The sequence below is a fragment of the Danio rerio genome, chromosome 9, assembly GCF_049306965.1.
Source record: "Danio rerio strain Tuebingen ecotype United States chromosome 9, GRCz12tu, whole genome shotgun sequence".
In the NCBI taxonomy this organism is placed as follows: Eukaryota; Metazoa; Chordata; class Actinopteri; order Cypriniformes; family Danionidae; genus Danio; species Danio rerio.
Genome location: NC_133184.1, coordinates 11,393,632 through 11,419,526, shown reverse-complemented (window position 1 = coordinate 11,419,526; position 25,895 = coordinate 11,393,632). Strand labels below are relative to the sequence as shown.

Sequence of the window (25,895 nt, the reverse complement as noted above, 5' to 3'; positions counted from 1 at the left end):
TCAGATCCTATGATCGATCTAATTTTTTCAGGTAAATTTTTTCAATTACTTTCCCAAACCGTGTGTGGAGTCACATGACCCCGCTCTGTTAAGGCTGATTTATACTTATTATATTATGCTTTATATTTATTATATTACGCTTTATAGTTATTATATTATTCTGATATTATACATCTGCCAAGCGCACACGTATGGCCCAGTGCAGCCTTTGCCTACCCGTGCACCTCTCCAAAAAATGTAACTACAAGTAACAACGAAGCGTTGGGATTGGTCACCTTGGTAGCGGTGACGAGGTTGGACAGCGCGGAGATCGCGTTTTAGGCAATGAGTGTTTTCATTTCAGTTATTTAACATTTATGTTCAATAAATAGACATAGATGGTAGATAGTGTGTGTTTCCTTCAATTATTTTAAAATCAAGTAATGCACCCTTCATTCAGAAATCTCTTACTTGTAATATGTGAGTATATTTACTGTACAAAACTAGTCAGTGAACTATGAGGACAAAAAAAAATGAAATAAATAATATAATTGTTCATTTATCATAATTGTAAGAGTTAAAATGTTCAATTAATCGAGATTTTGATATTAGGCCAAATCGCCCAGTTTTCCACGTTTTTTTTAATTTTTTTAATCAGTTTTCTGACAAGTTTTGTATAGGAAATATGCTTACATATTACAAGTGGGAGATTTCTGAATGAAAGGTATTACTAATGCACATGTTATATAAAATGTTCATTTTGTCCAAACTAATTTAGATTTATTTTTGTGTTTTAGTCTAGATTTGTTTTATGCAGAAATACACAAGTATAAACTAAATGTTAGATTTTTATGATAAAATTAATATATCCAATTATGAATTAACAATATATCTAATTGTTACTGCGCATATGTTGTTATCATTATTTGTGTTCTGATTATTTTAATATTTAAATATTTATATATATATATATATATATATATATATATATATATGAAGTCAGAATTATTAGCCCCCTTTCAATTTTTTTTCCGTTATAAGTCCGACTTCAACTGTATATAGAACCTTCATATGAGGGGCCTTTGAATAATGCTGCACAATAGAAGGCCTCAAAGTAAAATGTTTTTAAGAGCCGCTACGTAAGCATAAGTAATGTGAATGCACAGAGTGTTTAAAAGGTCACACATGAGTATCTCAATGCAAAAATGTTGACTGAGAGCGGACTCTCAGACATAAAAGTGAGAGGGTATGGCGCGTGCACAGGCACACCTGTCCGACAGACTCCTGGCGGGCTGCCAGCACATGACCCCGAAGACTCCAGAGGAGGTGAAGCTTCCCATCATTTCCTCAAGCACTCAGCTCTCAGTCTCGCAGATCAGAGCACAATCAGAGGCCTGAGAGCCAGTTTATCTGCCTCCGTTTCATCTCCTCTCAGCATGTGAATGGCATGCTGTCTGTCAGAGACTCTCTGCACAGCCCAGCACCACACCAGAGCTTTGTGATGGCATGCGTCGTATCCTAAAGAAAGCATCATTGTCTCTGCAAACTTTTTCAGACCTCCAGGTGTATGTGCGTGCATGTGTGTGTGTGAGGAGAGCGTTAGGTGCAGCTGACCTTGTGTAAGCTGGAAATTTGAAGGGTTGAGAAGCTAAATAACAGGTGATGAGCCACTTTGGTTCGTCTCTGTTTATCAAACAATCTCCCACTTGTCAAACCTGTGCATTTCAGAGTGTTAAGAGAAGGAGTAGTTTATGATGACACTCACAGCCCGGAGGTCCACCTAAAATTCCAGCTCTGACCCCCAATGTGTCTGCCTCTGAGTACAGATTAACCCTTAGAAACCCTTAATAATTAAAACTATGATCAACAACTTTTATGTCAAGTTCTCTGAGCACATTTTACATTTACTAGCATATTTAGAGTGATGCGCTGTTCATGCTCCATTTCAATTCAATTTTATTAACAAAGGCTTTACAAAACTGTCATCTTTGGCTTCATAACTTTAATTTTTAACATGTTTTAAATCAATTTAAATCCTAAGTAATATTATACATAAATGTTATGCTTGTAATCACGAAAACAGCACCACTTGCACATGAAAAAATAGTTTCCATAAATAACCTTTGCCCATTACACATATACAAATACATGTACTGTAAGGAAGATTTTGCAGTGATGCCATCAGACTTTTGGGCTCTTTCAAGACAGTAAAAAAAAAATAATAATAATATATATATATTAGTTATATATATTAAGAACAGAAGTTATATATATAAAGTTATATATATAAGTTATATATATATAAAGAACAATTTTTTATCATGCTGAAACTTTTTATATAATGGGAATGTTCTGTTGATTTTAAAGGTTATAGATAGATCAATTGATACCAATGATAAATTCCTGTTTTATGAGTGTATCTTATTCTGCATTGAAAACTTCAGAAACAAGCACACTGATCTGAACCTACATGCAACATAGACATCGTTTTAACCTCCAGAGAAACATTTCATAAATACAGTAAGATTTTCCTGATAACAACATAATTTTTAAACCCGAGAAGCATTTATTATGCGAACGAGTGTTGGCGTTTTTTTTTTTTTCGCGTTCACCTCGAAGTTTCCACATAATCAAACAGATCGAGCTTTCACTCTTAAGCTTGCTAAAAAATCTGGAGGCGATAGAGCACGCGCCTGAGACACATTACTTACCACCAGAGCCCGATTATGTTGACCGGACAAAGGAGGATGAAGAAGAGGGCAAGCTGCGTTCTGGAAAGTGGAATCGTCATGGTCTGATGCCCCTCGAAGAACAATAATGTAGGTCTGATGCCAGTTCAGTGATGAAAGAGGCTCGGAAGTTTGACAATTTCTAAGGCGATTCAGCACCCTTGAATGATACCAATACACTTCCACACAGAGAGAACGATCGCAAAATCCGCTTGTAAAGTGGTCAGCATCTTCTTTCTTGCTCCTGGGACACCTTCATCCAGCTCAAGTGAGGAAAAAAATATATCCAGTCAAAAGCGTACTTAGATCTCGAGATTGGTGGAATGCAGTCAAACCTCCTGAACTACTAAAATGCCAGAAGTTTTAAAAAGTGTTTCTGCGCGGAATGTAAGCTGTTCAGATGTTCTCGTGAGGCGCAGGAGTGTTGATCTGAGTGCCATGTGCTGAACCTGTGCGCGCGCGCCCTGTTGCGAGCGCTCCTGAGCTCATCCCGATCTACACAGGTAGACGAAGGCATTTCGTGATCGTCTCGTCAAGCTTTTTCCTGCTCTCAGATGGAGACTTTTTTTTCTTTTCTTTTTTTTTTTTTGGTGCTGGAAGAGACTCAGAACTCATCTCACATGCAGTGACGTCGCCCGGGGCTTGAGTCAGAAACCTTGTCATGCAGGGAAAAAAACGGTTCTGACCTACAGTTTCTGAAGGATTAGGTCAGGTAATGCACAACGCATTATGAATGTGCTGTGATGTTTTTTAAAGGACCGCTTTTTTAAAACATGGTGATTAATTCAGATATTTAAACAATAGAAGAATATTTAATAATAGCTATGCTTAAACATAAATTAATAAAATGTATTAATTAATTATATTAAACAAATATATTAAACATATTTATTGCTAATTTATAGAAAAAAATACTGTAACTAATATATTATATTATATTATATTATATTATATTATATTATATTATATTATATTATTAAAGAGAACCAAACTTGAAAAATTACATTATAACATTAATAATAATTTAATTAATAAAAATATACATATACGATACATATAAAATAGATTAAACAAATAGATTAATATATTTTTTCTAACTTATAGAAAAATACTGTAACTAAATTATCTATTATATTATATTATATTATATTATATTATATTATATTATATTATATTATATTATATTATTAAAGAGAACCATTTGTTTTCTTTTCAGCTTAGTCCTTTTATTAACCAGGGGTCGCCACAATGGAATGGGCCGCCAACTTATCCTACTGCAAAAATTACATTGTAACATTAAGACCTGAAAAGTGTTTATTTTACTTAAATTCCAGTAAATACATGTTGATTATTTTAATTTATTATTATTTTTTTCTTTTTCTTTTATTTATTATTTATATATTCTCTGTTGAACTAAAGACCCATTAATATTTTAAATCCGTAAAAAAAAAAAAAAAAAAAAAAAAGATGCATAGTTCATTTACTGTAAATAAATAAATGAATAAATGTCACAGATGAGAACTTTGCCAACATGTTGCTTCAGTCCAGACAGTGTGAGCAATGGTGACACACTTTATTCCAGTATTACATTACTGGACTCACACACTTGTGTGCAGGTATCTAGTAACTTTCCCAGCTCACTCCAATTGCCTTGCTGTATTGCATCTTTTATCAAAAATGTACTGAATTATTAATTTCTTTCATGAAGAAATTAGTTCAGAAATACCAATTAGTCAAAATAGTTTTTTTTTTTTTTTTCGTTTTCTTTAATTGGGACATTGCATCGCTGACAGCACAACAGTTGTTATAAATTAATAGATGTCTTCCATTAATCGGTTATTATGTTTATCATCAGGAAAGATGTCTGTGGGTCGATTTTATGGGTTTGTATATTCAATCCCATCTTTTGATATACAGAGAATTAAAACCAAATGGGGGGAAGAGTTAGTTACTGATATTGATGAGGAAACATGGGATAATATTTGGTCTAATGCTGAGAAAATATATGTTTGTACTCATACAAGAGAAATACAATATAAAATAATACACAGACTTCATATTTCCCATAACCACAGACATCTATTTAACCCTTTTAATTTGTGTAAAATGTAAAACTTATGTAGGCCTTTTTAACACATTTTATGTGGTCATATAACAGACTGCAAAGGTATTGGTCTTTGGTGATAGGGTAAATGGAAAATATCTTTAATATGCAACTGGATTTTGACCCAGTTTCCCCGATTTGGGGTATACCTAATGGACACATTTTTTCATCAGCTAATAAGAAATTGTATAGTATATTAACTTTTGTCACCAAAAAAAAAAAAAAAAAAAAAAAAAAAAATTATATATATATATATATATATATATATATATATATATATATATATATATATATATATATATATATATATATATATATATATATATTCTTTTTTATATATTTTCCAAATTATGTTTAACAGAGCAAGGAAATTTTTACAGTATGTCTGATAATATTTTTTCTTCAGGAGAAAGTATTATTTGTTTTATTTCGGCTACAATAAAAGCAGTTTTTAATTTTTTATGAACCATTTTAGGGACAAAATTATTAGCCCCTTTAGGCTATATTTTTTCTCAATAATCTACAGAACAAACCACTGTTTTACAATAACTTGCCTAATTCCCCAAACCTGCCTAGTTAACTTAATTACCCAGTTAAGCCTTTAAATGTCACTTTATGCTGTATAGAAGTGTCTTGAAAAATATCTAGCAAAATATTATTTACAGTCAACATAGTAGAGATAAAATCAATCAGTTACTAGAAATGAGTTATTAAAATTATTATGTTTAGAAATGTGTTGAAAAAAAATCTTCTCTCCATTAAACAGAAATTGGCGATAAAATAAACAAGCGGTCTAATAATTTAGGGGGGCTAATAATTCTGACTTCAACTGTATATGTATGTATGTAATTGGATTAGTGATAAATCTCCATTACTTAAAGGATAATTTTTGAGTTAATTTCCCTGGAACATCTTACCCATGCACAAAAAAACTGAAGAATTTTTCAAAGTTTGGACTCCTTACTTGGATTATTTGGAACCTAGTCATTGTTAAAAGAAATATTGTAACTGTATTATTATCTGGAAAATAAGCAAATGTTTTAGCTTTTTTCTGATCTGTTTTATTTGAGGTAGCCCTGCTTTATATATAACATGAGCTTTTTTATGTTTGCTTCTTTGTTTTTTTTTTACTTCTTTTTTTCTCTCCCGTTTTCTATTCATATTTTTTCTTTGCATATCTTTTGAAGATGTATTGTTATGTCTGTATTTATGTGAAAATCCAATAAACATAATTATTTTTAGAAAAAAAAATATGTACCGAACTTTTGTAAAGACAATTCTTAAGTGAAGTTTATTCATAAACTAATTTCGAGAGGATCACGTGCTTATGATTGACACGGCTGGCCCCGAGTCAAGCTAATGTACGAATCACCAATCAGACTACTCCTAACCAAGTATAAATAACCAAACACCTTACCTTTAGTCATCTTCGTCTTGAAGAATAGCCAATCGCTGTAACTTTCAAGCAGAAATCTCCGAGGAGAACATCCTTAAACTGCACAGCTCCTATCGCTTCTTCTACCCGACATCCAGCGCACTACCACTCAGCAGAACAGACCAACAAGTCCGCGGCTTCAAACACAGGGCCGCTGGCCTCCACGCAATGCCGCCGCTCTCCCAAAGCCTGGGACTAGCCCCCATCGGAGCGCGCAAGCCTCCAGCGCCCAGTATTGGCTGTATTCCACCGTGCATCCTGTTACAGCGGTCGATAATGCTCCGCTTGCGGCATGTAAAACTTCGGGCTATTCAGCCTGTTTTGTCGCACTATCGGCCTTGCCAGGCAAAGATCCCGCACATTAATACCAAGCACACGCGCACTGCTTTCGCTTTATTTAGTCATGTTCAACCGTGGCGTTACAAGCAGACCAAACATTCAAACGACGATCAATACGCTGCACGTAGACCATTCCCATAGCTGACAGCACTTGCTATAGTGTCAAGCAGTCATATACGGACAAACGTAAGCCGTTATTATGATTAGGCAGACTTAAAACATTTACTCAATACTTCATGCCAAAGCCTCGTTCCACGCACTCCGATTTTAAACTAGACATCCACAGTGCTTCCGGCGAACTCCTTCCATTAGAAACCATCATATTAGATCTGAATTCTTTACAAACAAGCTCACTGACTGATGTTTTAAGTAAACACTATGCATTCAGTCTAATTAAACTAAACAATAACTATATGGCAAGCCATGTTTACATTAATCCAAATCCATTCCGTATGGCAAGCCCCATTTGCACGTATACTCTTAACTAATGCAAATTAGCATTAGATATTATATGCTGTCATATATTTTACAGCATTTAAATATCCCGATAGCTACTTGCTATTCGATTAGTCATTATTATGCCCACACAGAATCTGCACGCACGAAGTTCTTAGCCAATCACTGTTTCTGTTTATTTACTTTTGAATGTGTGTAATGTTCATATTCATCTAGTTGGCAATTAACTTCAGTAATATTATTGAATAATTTAAAATGTTTACATAATCTATAGTTCGTAAAGTTTTATTTTCTGCCTTTCTAGTAGATATATGAGCTTGCTTGTTTACCAAATAAGTGGATATAACTGGATTTCCATCGTAAGACTAAAAAGTAAAAAAGATATCACTGTTATTTAATCTATCAAAGTTTAGTTCTGATACTCATAAAATCATTCCACATAAATCTGCAGTTTTTCCAAAAAGTCAGGAGATTCTGTCTAGCCCTAGTCATTAGCACTACTTTCATCACTAATCTTATTAGTTTCAGTAATTAGTAATTTCATCACTACTTAATCATTATGATGGCACGAGAAACCTACATTCTGTCATGCTGTTAGCTAATTGACAGAAAGTCGTCTTTGTTGTATATAACACTGGCCACACCTTCGGTCATCAAATAAATAATCTAAGCATTATATTTTCTATGACATGGCAAGCTATTTTTCACAAGTCCAAGTCCAGTTTTTACTGTCGTAGAGACATCCGGCTTGATTTCAGCATTCACACAAGAAGCTGCGGTGTATCACCACGCTAAGCTGTCAATTAGATCCATAGCAACAACAAACTAACCTAGTAATAACTTATGAACTGTTCTACTTCAGCATCAGAACAGCATTGTCTCGTCTGACATATGCTAGTAACGTGATTCCTTGTATGCTACAGTTGGCAACAGCGACTTGCCACGCGATGATCTGCTTAACGCTATCACATGCTAGAAACACTTGCTAAGCATAGGGTTTGACCAACATGTAAACAAGGCTCGCCAGTTAACTATCCAGGGAACCCCAGGAACCGCCCAGGAATCACTCAGAACACACTAGCGAGCACCTAGCAACGCTTAGCAACACCTTAGCATCAATGCTATTCATGCCAACTGCCTCAGAGCCCCAGTGCAGTCACGCTGGCTCTCTCAAGCCAATATCAAGTCTGTCAAGAACTTGGGTTCCAGCTATTTTCATCACACATATTATTTAATCTATGTCATAATAGGGACTTCATGAAATCTATAAGTCACATTTACCTCCACTGGAATATTACCGTTGGCTGAAATCACTAACTGAACATACAGCCATCGTTACAGCGATTGGTTGCTGCTCGATTTTCTCAAAGAAGCCATGCCCCCAGCCGCACTGCCCGCAGACTCTGCCTCCAATAACCCTGGACCACCCTCTCCCCCTTCAACAATCAATCTTCAAGACCTTATTAAGTTATTCTCAGCATCCATGGCTGATCTATGCATCTTAGGAGCTTGCATGCGAGGCAATACAGAGGGAGAGCGACTTAAAGACGGAAATCAAAACACCTTGCCAACTCTTCATGTATATACAGAAACTCTGGCAGCTGGCCCCGAAGCGGAGTCCACCCCTACTCCTGCCCCTCCCTATTCAGGACTGACATGGTCGCAAACCACCCAACTACTACCTCTGGGAAACCTCCATCACCCCCAAATACCCTCTGACCATATTCCACAGCATGGAACGCTTCCAAAGACCATCACACATTTTTAAAGTTTACCCTATTCATTTCTAATCTCCACACTGCAAATATCCAAGTCAGTTCTACTAATACCTACTCTCTGGTGCCCTGGGATGACTAAACTTCCAACCCCCACAAGCCTTTACGCAGACGACGCTAATCATCTCATAACATGAGGAAAAAGATAAGGTCGTCGAAGATAAAGGTCGTCCTCCGCCTTCAGGTTTTCCACAAACCCCCTTTCCAGCCATTCATCTAGAATCTGAGCATTGTCCCTGCAGCCCACTAGGCTTTCCCAGCAATCCAGACTCATGGCATCAGCCTCAGCCATTACTACATCCACACTGTCCAAAGACCCTCACCAGCCACCACTCAACCATTGGTAGCCAAATGAATCAGCATGCCTAATGCAGAGCAATACCCACGCTCCTCCCTCCCTGTACCCCTAGCATGGACTAGACTCCGCTTCTCCCCTCAGCAAAGCACCACTATGACCTGCTCCTCGCTCCAAGGGAACAAACTCTGCTTACTCTCCCCTTTTCTTTTAGCTTTCATCCCTGCTTGCACTACCCTGTGTCGCTAACTCCTGCAGGAGTGACACCCCAAGTGCCGACTCCTGCAGGAGCCATGGCCATTCCAGCCACCCCTTCACCTTTTACTCCCACTGCAAAGTCACCACCACTCTCTCTTTCCCTCCTCTCACAGGATCCTGGCTCCCGCAGCTCTGACTCCAGCAGGAGTTACCTTAAGCTTCGACTCCCACAGCAGTCAACCACTGCCCAATAGCTTAACCTTTCTTTCTTCCAGCGTTGAGTCTCTCCGCCCCTACCCTTCCTTCCAGTGTCGAGTGCTCTGCTCCCTCCGAGCGTTAGAGTCTCTTCACCCCCTCTTTTCTGTCCCAGCGTCGAGTGCTCCGCTGCTTCTTAAGCGGCGAGTCTCTCCGCCCCACTTTTATGTCTCCCGGTGGCGGAGGTTCCGCGCCTGCCAAGCACCGAATTCCTCCGCCGCCCCCCTCTTTTCCCTTTCAGCGTTTAACTCTTTGCTACCCTCATCCTCCTTCTAGCGCAAATCTTGCTTCTCTATATTCCTTCCGCATAGGCCCTACCCACCTGCTCGGACCCCCGCAGGGGTAATCCCCCCGAGCAGGAGCCCCAAAACCTCCCTGCAGGAGTCCCCACCGCCCATCCCCTTTCCGACTCCTGCAGGAACTTGGCCCAGCAGCTCTGATCCCGAGCTTCGACTCCCGCGGAGTCTGTCACCGCCCCCCCCCCTACCCACTAGATAATTTTCTGTCTTCCTTCTAGCACCGAGCGCTCTGCTGTCTCCCAGCATCGAGTCTCTCTGCCCATACCCTTCTTTCTGGTGTCGAGCGCTCCCTGCTCTCTGAGCATCGGAGTCTCTCCACCCCCCCCTTCTCTGTCCCAGCGTCGAGTGCCCCGCTTACTCTTAGCGGGAGTCTCTTCGCCCCACTTTATGCCTGTCTCTCAGTGTTGAGTGCTCCGCTCTCTCCAGCGCCGAGCCTCTCCACCTCCCTTCGATTTTCTTTTCCTTTTCAGCACCAAGTCTCTCCGCTACTACCGCTTCCTTCTAGCACACCTGGCTCCTCTATGTTCCTTCCGCATAGGCCTTCACTCACCAGCTCTGACTCCCGCTGGAGTTACCCCGGAGCACGATTCTGGCCACGGCCCCTCCCCGCAGGAGTCACTATTGCCCCCTCCCGCTCCCGACTCCAGTGGGGACAAAAAAACTGGCCCAGCAGCTCTGACCCCGAGCTTCGACTCCCACGGAGTCTGTCACCACCCACCCCCGCCCCTTAGAATTTTTTCTTTTTTCCTTCCAGCATCGAGTGCTCCGCTACCTTCTAGCGCAGAGTCTCTCCACCTTTTCCCTTTCTTCCGGTGTTGAGTGCTCCGCTCCCCCAGAGCGCTCGAGTCTCTCCGCCTCCTTTCTGTCCCAGCGTCGAGTTTCTCCGCCCTACTTTTTTCTCTACCCTGCGGCGTCGAGGGCTCCGCTTCCTCCAAGCACTGAAGTCTCTCCGCCCCCTCTCCTTTTCTTATTCTTTTCAGTGACGAATACCGCCACTACTTCCCCTAGCTCTACTCCTCTATCTTCCTTCTGCTTAGGCCATCACTCCCAGCTATGACTCCGCAGAGTCTCCCAAGCTTCCCTGCCCAGACTCCCACGGAGTCTATGCTTACCAGTGACGAATACCGCCACTACTCCCTCTAGCTCTACCCCTCTATCTTTCTTCTGCTTAGGCCATCACTCCCAGCTATGACTCCGCAGAGTCTCCCAAGCTTCCCTGCCCAGACTCCCACGGAGTCTTTGCTTACCCATGCTCCCGCAGGAGCCCCTCTCTTTCTCCTACTCTTCCCTAACTGTATATCCAGCAGCCGGATATGGCATTGGTATCAGCGGCTCTGGGGGGGTTCTTCAATACGCGGCTGCTGTCCCGAGCATAAAGCACTTTGGGGGGTTCTCGAGATCTACCCGAGCTCAAACTCCCCTCTCGCCCTGCAACGGGAGGGAGCCCCGGGCTCGAGGCTCTCATGAGCTCGGGGCTCTCTCCCGGGACAGCATGCCAAACTAGCTTATTACCAATCATCAGCTAAGTGTGAACTCTTGAAGTGAAGTTTATTCATAAACTAATTTCGAGAGGATCACGTGCTTATGATTGACACGGCTGGCCCCGAGTCAAGCTAATGTACGAATCACCAATCAGACTACTCCTAACCAAGTATAAATAACCAAACACCTTACCTTTAGTCATCTTCGTCTTGAAGAATCCCCCCTTCCACCCCTTCGCCTCCTCTTTTGTCTACAGGGCAGCACGGCGGCCCAGTGGCTAGCACTGCAGCCTCACAGCAAATGCCTCCGGTTCGGGCATCTACCCAAACCGTCAGCATTTTCGTGTGGAGTTCATGTTCTCCCCGTGCTTGCGTGGGTTTTCCCCGGGTCCTCCGGTTTCCTCCCACACTCCCAAAAACATGACTCTTAAGTAAATTGACTAATCCAAATTAGCACCAAATTTGATTCAATTCTGTCAGCAATGCATCACCTTAGCAACCCTCACGCAGCAGGAGGGAGGGGGGTTCTCGAGATCTACCCGAGCTCAAACTCCCCTCTCGCCCTGCAACGGGAGGGAGCCCCGGGCTCGAGGCTCTCATGAGCTCGGGGCTCTCTCCCGGGACAGCATGCCAAACTAGCTTATTACCAATCATCAGCTAAGTGTGAACTCTTGAAATTCCATTCAGCATGCTTTTGCATCCCAGGCCCCCATTGTTTAAATAATAATTTACGAGCATATCAAATCCTTAAAAACTGTCGTATTTAGCCTGTAGTGCGTTAAAAAAATGTAACCATAAATCTCACACATTTGGCCTGTAATCGCCGTCCCCTCATCGTTCATCTGCAAAGATGTGCATTATCACCCTCATTAACTGTCCTCCCAATGTAATTTGTGGCTCTCAGGACAGTTCTTCATTGTGATGTTGTCTTCATTCGTCGTACAAGCCCTACCTCATCTATCCGATGGCCAGGGGGTCCCAAAAACTGAAATCCAAGACCTCCCAGCTCTTTTGAAGTCTCGCTTTTGCTATTGGATTCAGATACAGTGATGTACTGCATCACATACAGGTACAATCAAAGATGGGAGCTCTGTTTCTGCTTTCATATCTCTGCTTTTGAGATAGTTGAATGGAGACGTGATAGGCTGTTTATCTGTTATCTCAGGGTCAGGCCTCTTTGTTTTCCCTCCAGCTTCAAAGCAGCATATATGGAAGAGTTTTGTCTGAGCTGCAGGTGTGTTGCAGTTACATTTTTCATTACATAAAAGAGGGAAGATAAACCAGAGGGTCATTATGTAATAATTTAATTGCAGAAAAACGGCAATGCTTTTGTATTTAAAGGCAAGTACATTTAATGAAAGTTGGCGCATTTGTCACTATAATCAATTAAAGCAAGCATATGGGTCTGTGGTTAAAAGTTAAAAACCTGTATGATTCAAAGCTGAATTTTCAGCATCATTACTCCAGTCCTCCGTGTTCCATACAGTGGTGTGAAAAAGTGTCTGCCCCTTTACTGACTTTTTTTTTTTTTTGCATGTTTGTCACACTTTAATGTTTTAGATGATTAAATAAATGTAAATATTAGTCAAAGATAACACAAGTATACACATTATTCAGTTTTCAAATGAAGGTTTTTATTATTAAGCAAAAACAAAATCCAAAACTAAATTACCCTGTGTGAAAAAGTGTTTGCCCCCTAAACCCAGTAACTGGTTGGGCCATCCTTAGCAGCAACAAATGCAATTAAGTGTTTTCGATAATTTTTGATGAAACTGTTATAGCTCTATAGAGAAATTTTGGTCGACTCATTTTTTGCAGAATTGAAATTTAGCCACATTAGAGGGTTCTTTGAGTATGAACCACTTTTTATAGGTTCCTGTCACTGCATCTTAATTAGATTCAGGTCAGGATTTTGACTAGGCCACTCTAAAGTCTTCTTCATTTAGTTTTTCCGAGTATGAACCACCTTTTAAAGGTTCATGTCGCAGCATCTCAATTGGAATCAATTCAGGATTTTGACTAGGCCTCTCCAAAGTCTTCTTCATTTAGTTTTTTGAGTATGAACCAACTTTTATAGCTTCATGTCACAGCATCTCAATTGGATTCAGGTCAGGATTTTGACTAGGCCACTCCAAAGTCGTTTTCATATAGTTTTTTGGGTTTGAACCACCTTTTATAGCCTCATGTCACAGCATCTCAATTGGATTCAGGTCAGGATTTTGACTAGGCCACTCCAAAGTCGTCTTCATATAGTTTTTTTGGGTTTGAACCACCTTTTATAGCCTCATGTCACAGCATCTCAATTGGATTCAGGTCAGGATTTTGACTAGGTCACTCCAGTCTTCTTTATTTATTCATTTTATTTATTTATTTTTTTCAGCCTTTCAGTAGTGGAATTGTTGGTGTGCTTTGGATCATTGCCTTGCTGCAGAACCCAAATTTGCTTCAGCTTGAGGTCACAAACAGATGGCTCAGTGTTGAAGGTAATGAGTTAATTAAATACCTCATAACTACAACTTAAATGGAGTAAGTTCACAGTACTTGTATAGATCATTTATTTATTTATTTTTTTTTAACTCAAATGGTTTGTTGCAATCAGTTTCCTCACATGGTTTGAGTTACCTTAACTTTTTGGGTTTCACAGTGTACTAAAAAGCATTTTATAATTAAAGGGATATGTCATCCAAAAATGTAGATTTCCTCACCACTTACTCAGACAAAAGTGGTTATAAACTTTTATAAAAGTCTTTCTTCAGTTGAACACAAAACAAGATTGTGTATAATGTTGGAAAACAATGACATGCAATTTAGGAACAACAACAAGAAATAAAGAATATGGATGTCAATGGCAATTTTTCCAACATTCTATTAGAATATTTTGCCGAGGATGAATAAATGATGGCAAACATTTCATTGTTTGGGAAAATTATCCTTTTAATGTTGAAAGTAGTTGCGCTACATCATAGTTGCATATGTGAAAAAAAAATCAGCTTTGAATAAATGAATTTTTTTTTTTTTTAAACTTGCCATTCATCGAAGAAACATGAAAAGTAAACTGTATCATACATTTCCACAAATATAAGTTTTTTATTCAAGATTCATAATAAAAAGTGCAAATTATTAATGTCTGAGGACCAGCAATAACTGATTGTGGTGATTAGAACCATTTCTGAAGGATCACATGACACTGCAGAATGTTGTAATGATGCCAAAAATTCAGCTTTGATTCACAGGAATACATTTCTAAAATATAATTATACAGAGTACTTTTTTTTTTAAATTGAAATAATATTTCACTATATTGATTGCATTTTTGTTTAAATGAAATAAATGCAGTCTTGCTGAACAGAGGAGATTTCTTTTAAAAACAGTAACAAATCTGACCAGCTCTGTTAGTTAAACAAAAATTGCTTCAATAAATAGCATCTAATTGCATCAAGACAGGTATATTCCCGTTATTCCTATAGCCACAGAAGATGAACAGCCTACTTTATATTTTTAAAAAGTTATGAAAACTACTTTATCAAAATCCCATCTATATATAAATATAAATCTGCTGTATAATTGGAAACATGGCTTTGACAAAACAGCCTGTGCTCTTTTTCTCCCTTCCTCTCTTCATACGTGTGTGTGTGTGTGTGTGTGTGTGTGTGTGTGTGTGTGTGTGTGTGTGTTTTGTTTGGGAGGAGCGATTCTTCATACTTGGCTTAAACTTTATGGACAATAAAGATCCCATTTCAAAGTACAGCAGGGTGTTGAGCCTGGGGTCTTGGCTGAGTGTTCCTGGGAACAGCCCTCTGAAGACCAGAAGAATATCTTCAGCTGACATACACCGCGCAAAAATCCCCATCCACACTCGTACACTTTATAAACACCATTGTAAAAGTGTCTCTTGTTTATTCAGCGCTAATTTTATAATCGGTCAGGTGCTTAAATAACAATGATCATAGTGATAGCTCACCCAAAAATGAAAATTCTGTCATCATTTACTTCAGCTTTCATTTACTTTAGAGTTTTAGGTCTAAATTTATATCAAGTGGCCTTAACAACAATAATAAAACTTTTTTTTTTACTTGTGAGTTTTGAAGAAAACTGAAAACTGGTAACCATACTATGGTAATACCATGAATAGTCAATGGTTATAGGTTTTCAGCTTTCATCAAAATATTTTCTGTTCAACGGATGAAAGAAAGTCAAAAAGGGTTGGAACAAGTGAAGTAGTTGTTCATTTGGCATCTCTGAAGTAGCTTATAAGAAAGGCAAGGGCCTCTAAATTATGCTTATTTTACCAAAATGATCACGCCTTGATTTTTACTAATTTAATTTGGACAGTAAGGTCTGTTAAGTCTTGTTACTTAACAGAAATAATGTACAGTGTAAAATATAAAGTCATGGTGCAGCAAAAATGAATTTCAGAATTCTCTGAAATGACTCAAGTAACATTAATAAAGTCATGTAAGAATGGCATAGAAAGTGTCTCGCAGAACTCCCAGAATTTGTTAAGACTCTTTGGATTCATCTTCAATGCCTCCTCCTTCATTTTACCCCAGATATGCTCAATAATGTTCTTAGCTGGTGACTGGGCTTGCCAATCCTGGAGCACCTTGACCTTCTTTGCTTTCAGGAGCTTTGGTGTGGAGGCCAAAGTATGAGAAGGAGGGCTATCCTGCTGAAGAATTTGCCCTCTCCTGTGGTTTGTAATGTAATGGGCAGCACAAAAGTCTTGATACCTCAGGCTGTTGATGTTGCCATCCACTCTACAGATCTCTCATATGCGCCCATACTGAATGTAACCCCAAACCATAATTTTTCCTTCACCAAACTTGACTGATTTCCATGAGAATCATGGGTCCATGCGGGTTCCCATAGGTATTCTGTAGTATTTGTGATGATTAGGATGCAGATCAACAGATGACTCATCTGAAAAATCTACCTCCTGCCACTTTTCCAAATGATCAACTAGAAGTCAAGTTATTATTTGTTGCTCTTACAGCTGGGATTGACAACAAGACTTTTGCCAGTGTACATATAAAAAAATATTTCAATATAATTACTTCTGTTATTAATTTATGTAATTACATTTACACTATTGATGCATCCCTTACTTAACCTACACATACCACCGAAGTTGTCACTAAACTTATCAATATCCAGACTGATCTGGTGAGAATACGTAGCCATTTTACATATTGTACGTTTATTTCCGTTGCTTTTATTTGTAAGTACACAGTAGTCAAACCAATGTAAAGTTTGATTCTTATATTAAACACATCATTTAAAGAATGAATTGACTTCCAGGATTGTTGTTCTTTACCTAATATTAATAAAAATTGCAACACATTTCCAGCATTCTTCAAAATAGCTTATTTTGTGTTAAAAAAAGTAAGAAACTCATAAAAGTTTGAAGCTATTTCAGGGTGTAGCCCTCAACTTCCATTGTATTACTTTTTTTTTACTATAGATATCAATAGTTACCGGTGTCTATATTCAAAACAACTTCTTTTGTGTTCGACTGAAATAAAAAGAAACTCATAAATTTCTGGAACCACTTGAGAGTGAATAAATGGCGAGTAAATGTGCAGTTTTGAGTGAACTATCTCTTTAATTCCAGTATGATCGTCCTCCTTTCCACCCCCCTCTATTGTTTAACATTCTGATGTCAAACAGGGAGTGGGACAACTCCCTGTTACGTTAGCATCCAGCGCGATTAGAAATCCCATTGCACACAATATTTTTGAAGCATAGTTAAAAATTGCGTCCAAATCAAAACCACATGACGCTTATGTGCCATAACCTTTATAAACAAGCCGCAGTCATTTCTGGAATCCCCACGAGAAGTCAACTTCATGAAATTCCTTCTCTATTGGCAGCAGGGTTTGTGTTGTAAAACGTCAATATTGCCACACGCTTCTGTGTGTCTGCGAACAGTGTCAAGTCAAGCCATGACCTAAACAACAGAGGATTGGGAGGAGATTCAGACATGCTGTTTCCTGGAACTCACATCGGATGAGTAAGATTGTGTCTCTTCTGAGTATGAGGGCAAAGTAAAACACGCATAATCACAGTGTGTTTTATAATAATCTGTTTTGCGCATTATAATTTATTCCAATAACAAAAGAAAAGCTGTTGCTCACCACAAGATTTAAACCATTTTTTTTTTTTTGCAAACTCAAGCTGTTCACACTCAATCAGTAATTCTTTCCAGAAGAAGTCAAGTCACGTCCTCCAAATGGGTCACTTTTAATAGGCATCTCTTGTAAACTTTGGCTGAATGGGTGGTGTTGAGTTTTAGGAGAGATGTCTTCAGCCGTACAGTGCGGATGGATGGAAGCGCATATTGAGCAGGTTCATTTACCACCAGCTTGAGGAATTTCTCACGAACACTGATGATTCATTTAATACGTTTCGACCACACAAATGTGCTGAGATGGAGCGTTTCCGGTTTGGTGGAATTTCCTCAAAGATTCCGATTATAGTACAAATTAATCTAAAACTTTAATTAGATTTTGTTGTAATTTTCTTAAATAATTAAACTTATTTTGAATTATATATATATATATATATATATATATATATATATATATATATATATATATATATATATATATATATATTTTTTTTTTTTTTTATATAATTAATTTATAAATTATATATATATATATATATATATATATATATATATATATATATATATATATATATATATATATATATATATATATATATAAAGAGTTAGGACCTGTTACTTTTAATAAGTCATGAGAATATTTATATTTAGCCAATTTAATTTACAAAAAAATGAAAAGATAAAATAGTTTTGCAATTTATGAAATTGTATATTTTTTTTGCTATAAAATTTCTATAAATTATGTTCTTGAACCAAAAAAACCTTCAGTTTGATTTAAGAAAAAAAAAAAAAAAAGTTTTTTTAAACCAAGGATGGGTTTGTCCATATTTTTCCCAAATGTTGAAACAATTAGCTTTTTAGAGGTGTGAATTACCAATTACTGTTAAATGGTTAATAGTTACAGATATGACAACATAAATAAATAAATAAAAATAAATAATAATACCAAAAAAATTATAGAACAGTTAAAAAATATATATACACAGTTGAAGTCTGAATTATCAACCCAGCTGAATTATTAGCTCCCGTTTATTTATATTTTTCCCAATTTCTGTTTAATGGAGAGCAGATTGTTTCAAAACATTTCCAAACATAATAGTTTTAAGAACTGATTTATTTTATTTTTGTCATGATGGCAGTGACTAATATTTTACTAGATATTTTTCAAGACACTTCTGTACAGCTTTAAGTCACATTTAAAGGCTTAACTAGGTTATTTAGGTTAACTAGGGAGGTAGGGGTAAGAGTTTCTCCAGAAAAACAAATATTATTAGAAATACTGTGAAAATTTCCTTGCTATATTTGGGAAATATTTTTAAAAGAAAAAAATTCAAAGGGAGTTTAATAATTTGGATTTCAACTATATAATGTAGGTAATGTGGTGGCGCAGGCAGTAGTGCTGTCGCCTCATAGCAAGAAGGTTGCTAGTTCGAGCCTCGGCTGGGTCAGTTGGAGTTTGTATGTTCTCCCTGCGTTCGCGTGAGTTTCCTCCGGGTGCTCCTGTTACCCCCACAATCTAAAGACATGTGAGTTATTTATTTCTTAATTTTTTTTATATTTCCTTAATGATGTTTAACAGACCAATAATTTTTTTATAGTATTTTCGATAATTGTATTTTTTCTTCTGAAAAGAGTTTAATTTGTTTTATTTAATTAAAGCAGTTTTTAGTAAAAAAAAAAAAAAAACATTTTTAGGTCAAATTTATTAGCCCATTTAAGCATTTTTTTTTTTTTAAATGTGTACAGAACAAACCATTGTTATACAATGATTTGCCTAATTATCTTAACCTGCCTAGTTAAGCTAATTAACCCAGTAAAGCCGTTAAATTGCCATTTAAGCTGAAAACTAGCTGAAAAATATCTAGTCAGATATTATTTACTGTAAACCAGTTTTTAGAAATGAGTTATTAAAACTATTAAGTTTAGAAATGTGTTGGAAAAAATATCTAAGTTAAACAGAAATTGGGGGAAAAATGGGGGGCTAATATTTCTGACTTTAACTGTATATATATATATATATATATATATATATATATATATATATATATATATATATATATATATATATATATATGTATATATATATATGTTTTCATCTGCAGTGTTTTTATCGGCATTAATCATTTATATTAATTTATCTAAACACGGCCCTATAAAAATGAAACACTGAAGCCATGCAGCATAGAAAAAAATGCAGTCAAGCTTTTTGCTGAGCTTCACATTTGTGTAGAGATGAGCCAGAGATCAGGGCCACACACAGCATCACAAGCTCTCCACTAATCAGACTCAGCACCTTTTCTGTCGCTCCGTCCACATGTTTACTCTGCTTATAAACTGGAAAAGGAAAAGGAAAATCAGCAGTGTTTGAAAAAGAGGAAAACTATTTTAACAATTCTGAACGTCTTGGTAGTGATAGATAGTATGATGATGAAACAGATGGTTCCCTGAAACATCCCATTTATTTTATAGGCACATGGTGGTATGAAGCAGAGAAAATCCTACAGCTGGATATGATTTTCATCAAGCCGTGGATTTCAGACAATTTTGAACTCTAAATACGTACATACAGCGCCACTATGCGTTTAGGAAAGAAACTGCAGGTGAAAATGAACTTTCATCATCATGCTATCATATAATAAAATTAACTATTATCAAATACAGGATTTTCCAGTTGATTGATTACATTAAAAACGTAAAAAATGTTTGCATTATTAGTCTAAAGCTTTCATCTGTAATTACTCAAAGCATGCTTTGTTAAATAAAATATGCTCTAATTTGCATACATTCATTCAATCATTTTCTTGTCGGCTTAGTCCCTTTAATTAATTCGGGGTCACGACAGCGGAATCAACCGCCAACTTATCCAGCAAGTTTTTATGCAGCAGATGCCCTTTGAATGGGTCGCCTCACAGAAAGAAGGTCACTGGTTCGAGCCTTGGCTGGGTCAGTTGGCATTTCTGTGTGGAGTTTGCATGTTCTCCCTGTGTTCGCGTAGGTTTCCTATATATATATATATATATATATATATATATATATATATATATATATATATATATATATATAAATAATTTTGAGGGAAACAGCCTTTATGGTTATGTAATCGATTAAATATGATAAACATGTATTTGTTTATTGCATATTTTATTTTATCTTTTTATTATTGACATGTTGCAGTCAAAGGTTTTTATAGAGGGGGTTTAGTGTCTAAATTTATTACTACATGATTTAGAAACTACTGCAAACAAAGACAAACTATTTCTTTAAACACATTTGAAGTCAGAAATATTGATATAAATAATATGTATTAAATCATGCATGGAAATAAAACTCACACAGGGAAAAAGAAAACTTATTGTGAGGAAAAACAGCTTTTAAGCTTATGTATTAAAATCTACAGACACAAATTAATTAAATATAATTTTTTTGCATATTTTACTTTCTATTTTTATTATTGACTTACTGTAGTTAAATGTTTTACAGAGGGTGGTTTAGTGTCTACTTTATGTATACTTACCTCTATAGTTTTACACATTTTTTAACAAAAACAAATGTATATATGTATAAAACTGTTTAATAAAAAAAAAATATATATACATATAATTAAATATAATTATACTGTATAAATGTAAAATATGCAATAAACAAATACATGTTTATCATATTTAATTGATTACATCGATTACATAACCATAAAGGCTGTTTTCCCACAAAATTATATATATATATATATATATATATATATATATATATATATATATATATATATATATATATATATATATATATATATATATATATATATATACATACATACATACACACACACACACACAAACACACACACAAACTCATTGCCAGTTCACAAATGTCACTTTAGAGCGAGCATTTGTACGGTTCTGACAAAACAAGTAATTTTTTCTCACATTTTGCTCTCAAAACGTTAACCGTCACTTTCTTTGATCTGATCAGACAGGCTGATGATGGCCGATGCACTGAATTCGATTCTACGAAATTATAAATATTTAAAAATAGGCACTAGGCTTATAAATAAACTACATTTTCACTAGAAAAAAAATCCTTAAATGTACATTAGGTTGTCCAATACATAACTGTAGAGTATCCTCTGCTTGACGCTGTATGTAGGGTGGAGTAATACACAAGGGTGAAGAGGCTGTACAAGTGCTGTTATCTGAAGAATATTGCATGGCTATCAGCCAATCACATTCAAGAACCAGACAGAACTGTCGTGGTTATATAATCTTGTATGAATATGTAACTCACACAGGGCAAATAAAAATACATTTTCAGAGAAAGCTGCCTTTAAACATTTATCATCATTAATAACTACAGACACAAATTGTTTACATTTAAAGAACAGAAACAACAAGTGTGAATGTTTTTGAATGTTTTGAATGTTTTCTTTCCTTTACACTTAAAAAAAAAAAAAACATTTTAGCCCGTCAAAATTTTGCTTGTAGCTTCTAACATTATGATTTTGCTGCCTATTTTTTTTTGCAGTGGCACACTTTACCTGGCTACAGCTGAGTAAGTAAAACAACAACAAACCAATTTGTGCTACTTTATTACAATTCTATTCAGCTAGATGATTCTGACATGACACCATCAATATGAATGGATTTATTTTAATCACACAGCCATTGTGTGCCAGCTGCTAAACACTTCCAGGAGTATTACCAATCAAATTTAGCCAAGAAACACTTGTTGAAAGAAAACGTCAACTCTCACACACATGCCTTTATCTTAAAAGCTTGACGAGAATATGCCCGATGACAGATCGTGACTGTCAGATCATGGCTTCTGCAACAAAAATCATTGGCCTGCCATCTCTGTAATGATAAAAATCTCTCCACCAAAATACACACATCAAGCAAATTCACTTAAACCAGCTCTTTCCAAGTTCCACAGGAAACCCGAGAGTAGAAACCACAACGTGTTCTGACAAAGACTTGATAGGTTTAATCTGGGATTGTGAGCATGATCATGTTTCCCTCTGGGATTGGCAGGATGAGGTGAAGGCCTGTGATTTCCAACTCCACTTGTGTGTCATCTTTAGGTAAACATGCAAATTAGCTTGATAACATCTAACACAGAGACTCGATCTATTAGAACAAAGAGCTTGCTGAGGGAAACGGCCCCTCTGGGTATTTTTGTGGCCAGTAAAGGAATTGTTTCCACTGAGTGTGTTTATGTGTGTGTTTGTGTGTTTATGTGTTGGTTGGAGAGATTTGAATGGGTGTTAGATGTTTTCACTCATGTTATGTCCTTGTGGAGATTAAAACTAAAATCATTAGGAAGGTGAATGATTTATAGGAATGAGAGCTTTGAATAAACATATAAATAAACAAGCAAATTAAATAATTAAATATATTTTGTGTCTGCCTAAAGTACTATGAATAAAAGAATGAAAGAAAGAAAGAAAGAAAGAATGAATGAATGAATGAATGAATGAATGAATGAATGAATGAATGAATGAATGAATGAATGAATGAAGTCTCAGTTTAAATTAATGTTAAGATAGAGAATCGGATTCAGAATTAGTTTTATTGCCAAGTGTGCTTCACACACACAATGAATTTTGGCTACAGATGCTTCCAGTGTACATAAAGTGGCAAGTGTCAACACAAATTAAATATGTAAAAAGACGATAAACATTAAACAGATGCAGTTAGTCAAGAAATCTGGATGTTAAATTTGTTATAAATATACAGGTTATAAGGTGCTGTGTACGAATGCGAATGGAGAAAGTATTGCATTGTTTATTGATAAAAGGTGCTAAAGTGCTTTGTACAAGTGCACATGAGAAAGTATTGCACATATTTATTGCCCAGTTGGGGGATATTTAACTGTTCATGAGGTAGATGACCTGAGGAAAGAAACTTTTCCTCTGTCTGGTTGTTTTTGTGCTTGGTGCTCTGAAGCGCCGACCAGATGGTAACAGTTCGAACAGGTAGTGTGCTGGGTGCGAGGCGTCCAGAGTGATTTTGCGAGCCCTTTTACTCACTCTGGAAGAGTACAGTTTTTGAAGTCTAGGAAAGGTAGTGCCAGGGATTTGTTCAGCAGTCCGGATAATTCACTGTAGTCTACAGAGGTCAGTTTTGGCAGCTGAGACAAACTAGACAGTGACTGAAGTGCAGAGGATGGATTTAATGACAGCTGAGTATGCAGAATTCAGCTAGAGTACGCAGAAAATAAATGAACTACTGAACAATAAATGTGAGCTCTTCACAATAAGATAGTCAGGGAAAATGTAAGTGAAAATATAAAGAAGCAAACAAACCTATTATTAGTAAAATGATTTAACTAATATAAAATGTTTTATAATAAAGTGATGTGAAGACAATAAACGAATAGGTTTTTCAGTAATTTGTAAACTATGCAACCATGCCAAAAAACAAGCAAATATATTACATGAATTATATAATAAATAACTGTGGTTCAGACGACAAGGTGGCTCAGTAGTTAGCACTTTTGACTCACAGCAAGAAGATGAACTAAATGATGAATAAACTAAATTGGCCGTAGTGTGTGTAAATCAGTGTGTAAATCCGCTTTGTAAAACTTATGTTGGATAAGTTGGCAGTTCATTTTATGGTGGCGACCATTGATGAATAAAGGAACCAATGGTGACAAGAGTTCTGAAAAATCATACTTAAGTACAAGTACCATTACTTGCCTTAAAAATGTAGTGCAAGAGTAAAAGTATCTGTTGTAAATATATTTGCTCAATTTAAATATATTTCATTTAAGGCATGAATAAAAAGTAGACCTTTCAAAAGTATTCCAGAATAATGAGTATTACGCTGTAGAAAGCTAAAGTGTAAACGTAACATTCTATAGTGCATTTAGTTATTGTCCAGCAGGCACACAATGTCATGAGACGTTAATATTAGGTTATATTTAGGCTGTGATGTCAGGTGACCAAAATTCAAGTCTAGAAAGCATCTAAGGATGATTTTAGGTTTTGTTAGAAAGTGACCAAAATCCTACGTCGAGCCAACATCCTAAATCAGCGTCATTTGATCTCAAATATGGACATTTATTCGTCAGGTGTGGCAACCAAAATCCAACATATGATTGACGTCATAGTGGTAACATAAACACAACGTCGAGCTGTAACATCATTAGACGTTGATATTTGGTTGACTTTAGGTGAGACGTTGGACAATGATGTCGGTCTTACTGTACATTGAGTTTTGACGTCAACTCGATTTTTCTTTCCAAACAAAATGCAACGTCCCCAAAACATTGGGGTGCAACGTCAATCTGAGTGTTTAATGCCTTTTAAGTCATCATACAGTAAACATTTAGCATCTTCTCATCAGTGACATGCATCTAAACAGCCTCTGGCTGAATGTGTGTAAAGATTTTGGACATCTTTTTGGACACTTTAAATGATTCCAAACAGTTTGCTGCAATTATAAAACACCCATGTCTTGAGGTAGTTCATTATGATGCAATTTACCTCTTTACTTCTGTGTGCATATATGCTGAGCACTGTACAAGAAAAAAAAAATAGCTTTAGTATACAGCTATACTAAATAAATAAAAATAGTAAATAAATAAAATAATTATTTAATTAGTTGACTTTGGATATCTGCAAATGTCAACAAAGTACAGTGGTATGTAGACAATAAATAAAATCTTCACAATAAATATTATAAAGAAAATAAATTTGAATGCATAATGTAAACATACAGTTCAGACATAAAAATAACCAAAGTGATTTTTTATATATAAAAAATGGAACTGGATAAGTAAATAAGACTTATGTTTATGGTCATTCAAGGTGTGAATTTGAAGTATATTTAAATTTTTCCCCTGAACATGCGATATACTGTATGCTCATTCTTGGTTTACTTAGCAAATGTTACAGAGCTTAAATGACTGCAGAGGTTCCTGGAGTTGAAAATCTGCTTAGTCAAAATGTATAGAACTTTTCTTGAAAGTATTAAAGTGCCTATTAACAACTTTAAATGTCATAGTATTTATGGAAATTATAAGCGTTATAACTTGTTGCTCCGCAATTAAATTTCATATTGCTTGAAAAAGGTCCAGTAATTGCTTTTAAATATCATCAAGATATTACAGGATTTAGATAAGCACCACAAATTATTATAATTAAACATGACATTGCTTTTTTTATTGTTATTGTTATACCTCATCCATATTCTTATTTTTCTCTTTAACTCTTTGGCTACGTTATTTAGTTTTACTCTAAATTTTATTACACAGGCATGGAAAAAATATTTTTAGACATTTAATAGTTTCTTTGGATTTTTAATCCACAATTATTTGTTTAAGTAAAATAAGTATTATAAAATGCTATGTAAAATGTAATTGATACTTTAGTTTATTTTATTCTATTTTATTTTACCGAGTTATTTCGGATCTCCAGATTGCAT

General features: G+C 36.2%; 1 protein-coding gene across 2 annotated transcripts in view; it reads right to left on the bottom strand.

Moving 5' to 3' along the window:
- Positions 1-3,223, bottom strand: part of wnt6b (wingless-type MMTV integration site family, member 6b) — a 55,903-nt gene extending 52,680 nt beyond the window's left edge. For both annotated transcript variants that reach the window (XR_012385182.1, XM_003199189.7), the window contains exon 1: positions 2,691-3,223. Coding sequence is in view for 1 of the 2 variants with exons in the window: in XM_003199189.7 (XP_003199237.2) it covers positions 2,691-2,770 (80 nt within the window). In the remaining variant the exon portion in view is untranslated. The remainder of the gene's footprint in view (positions 1-2,690) is intronic.
- Between the last annotated feature and the right edge of the window lie 22,672 nt (positions 3,224-25,895).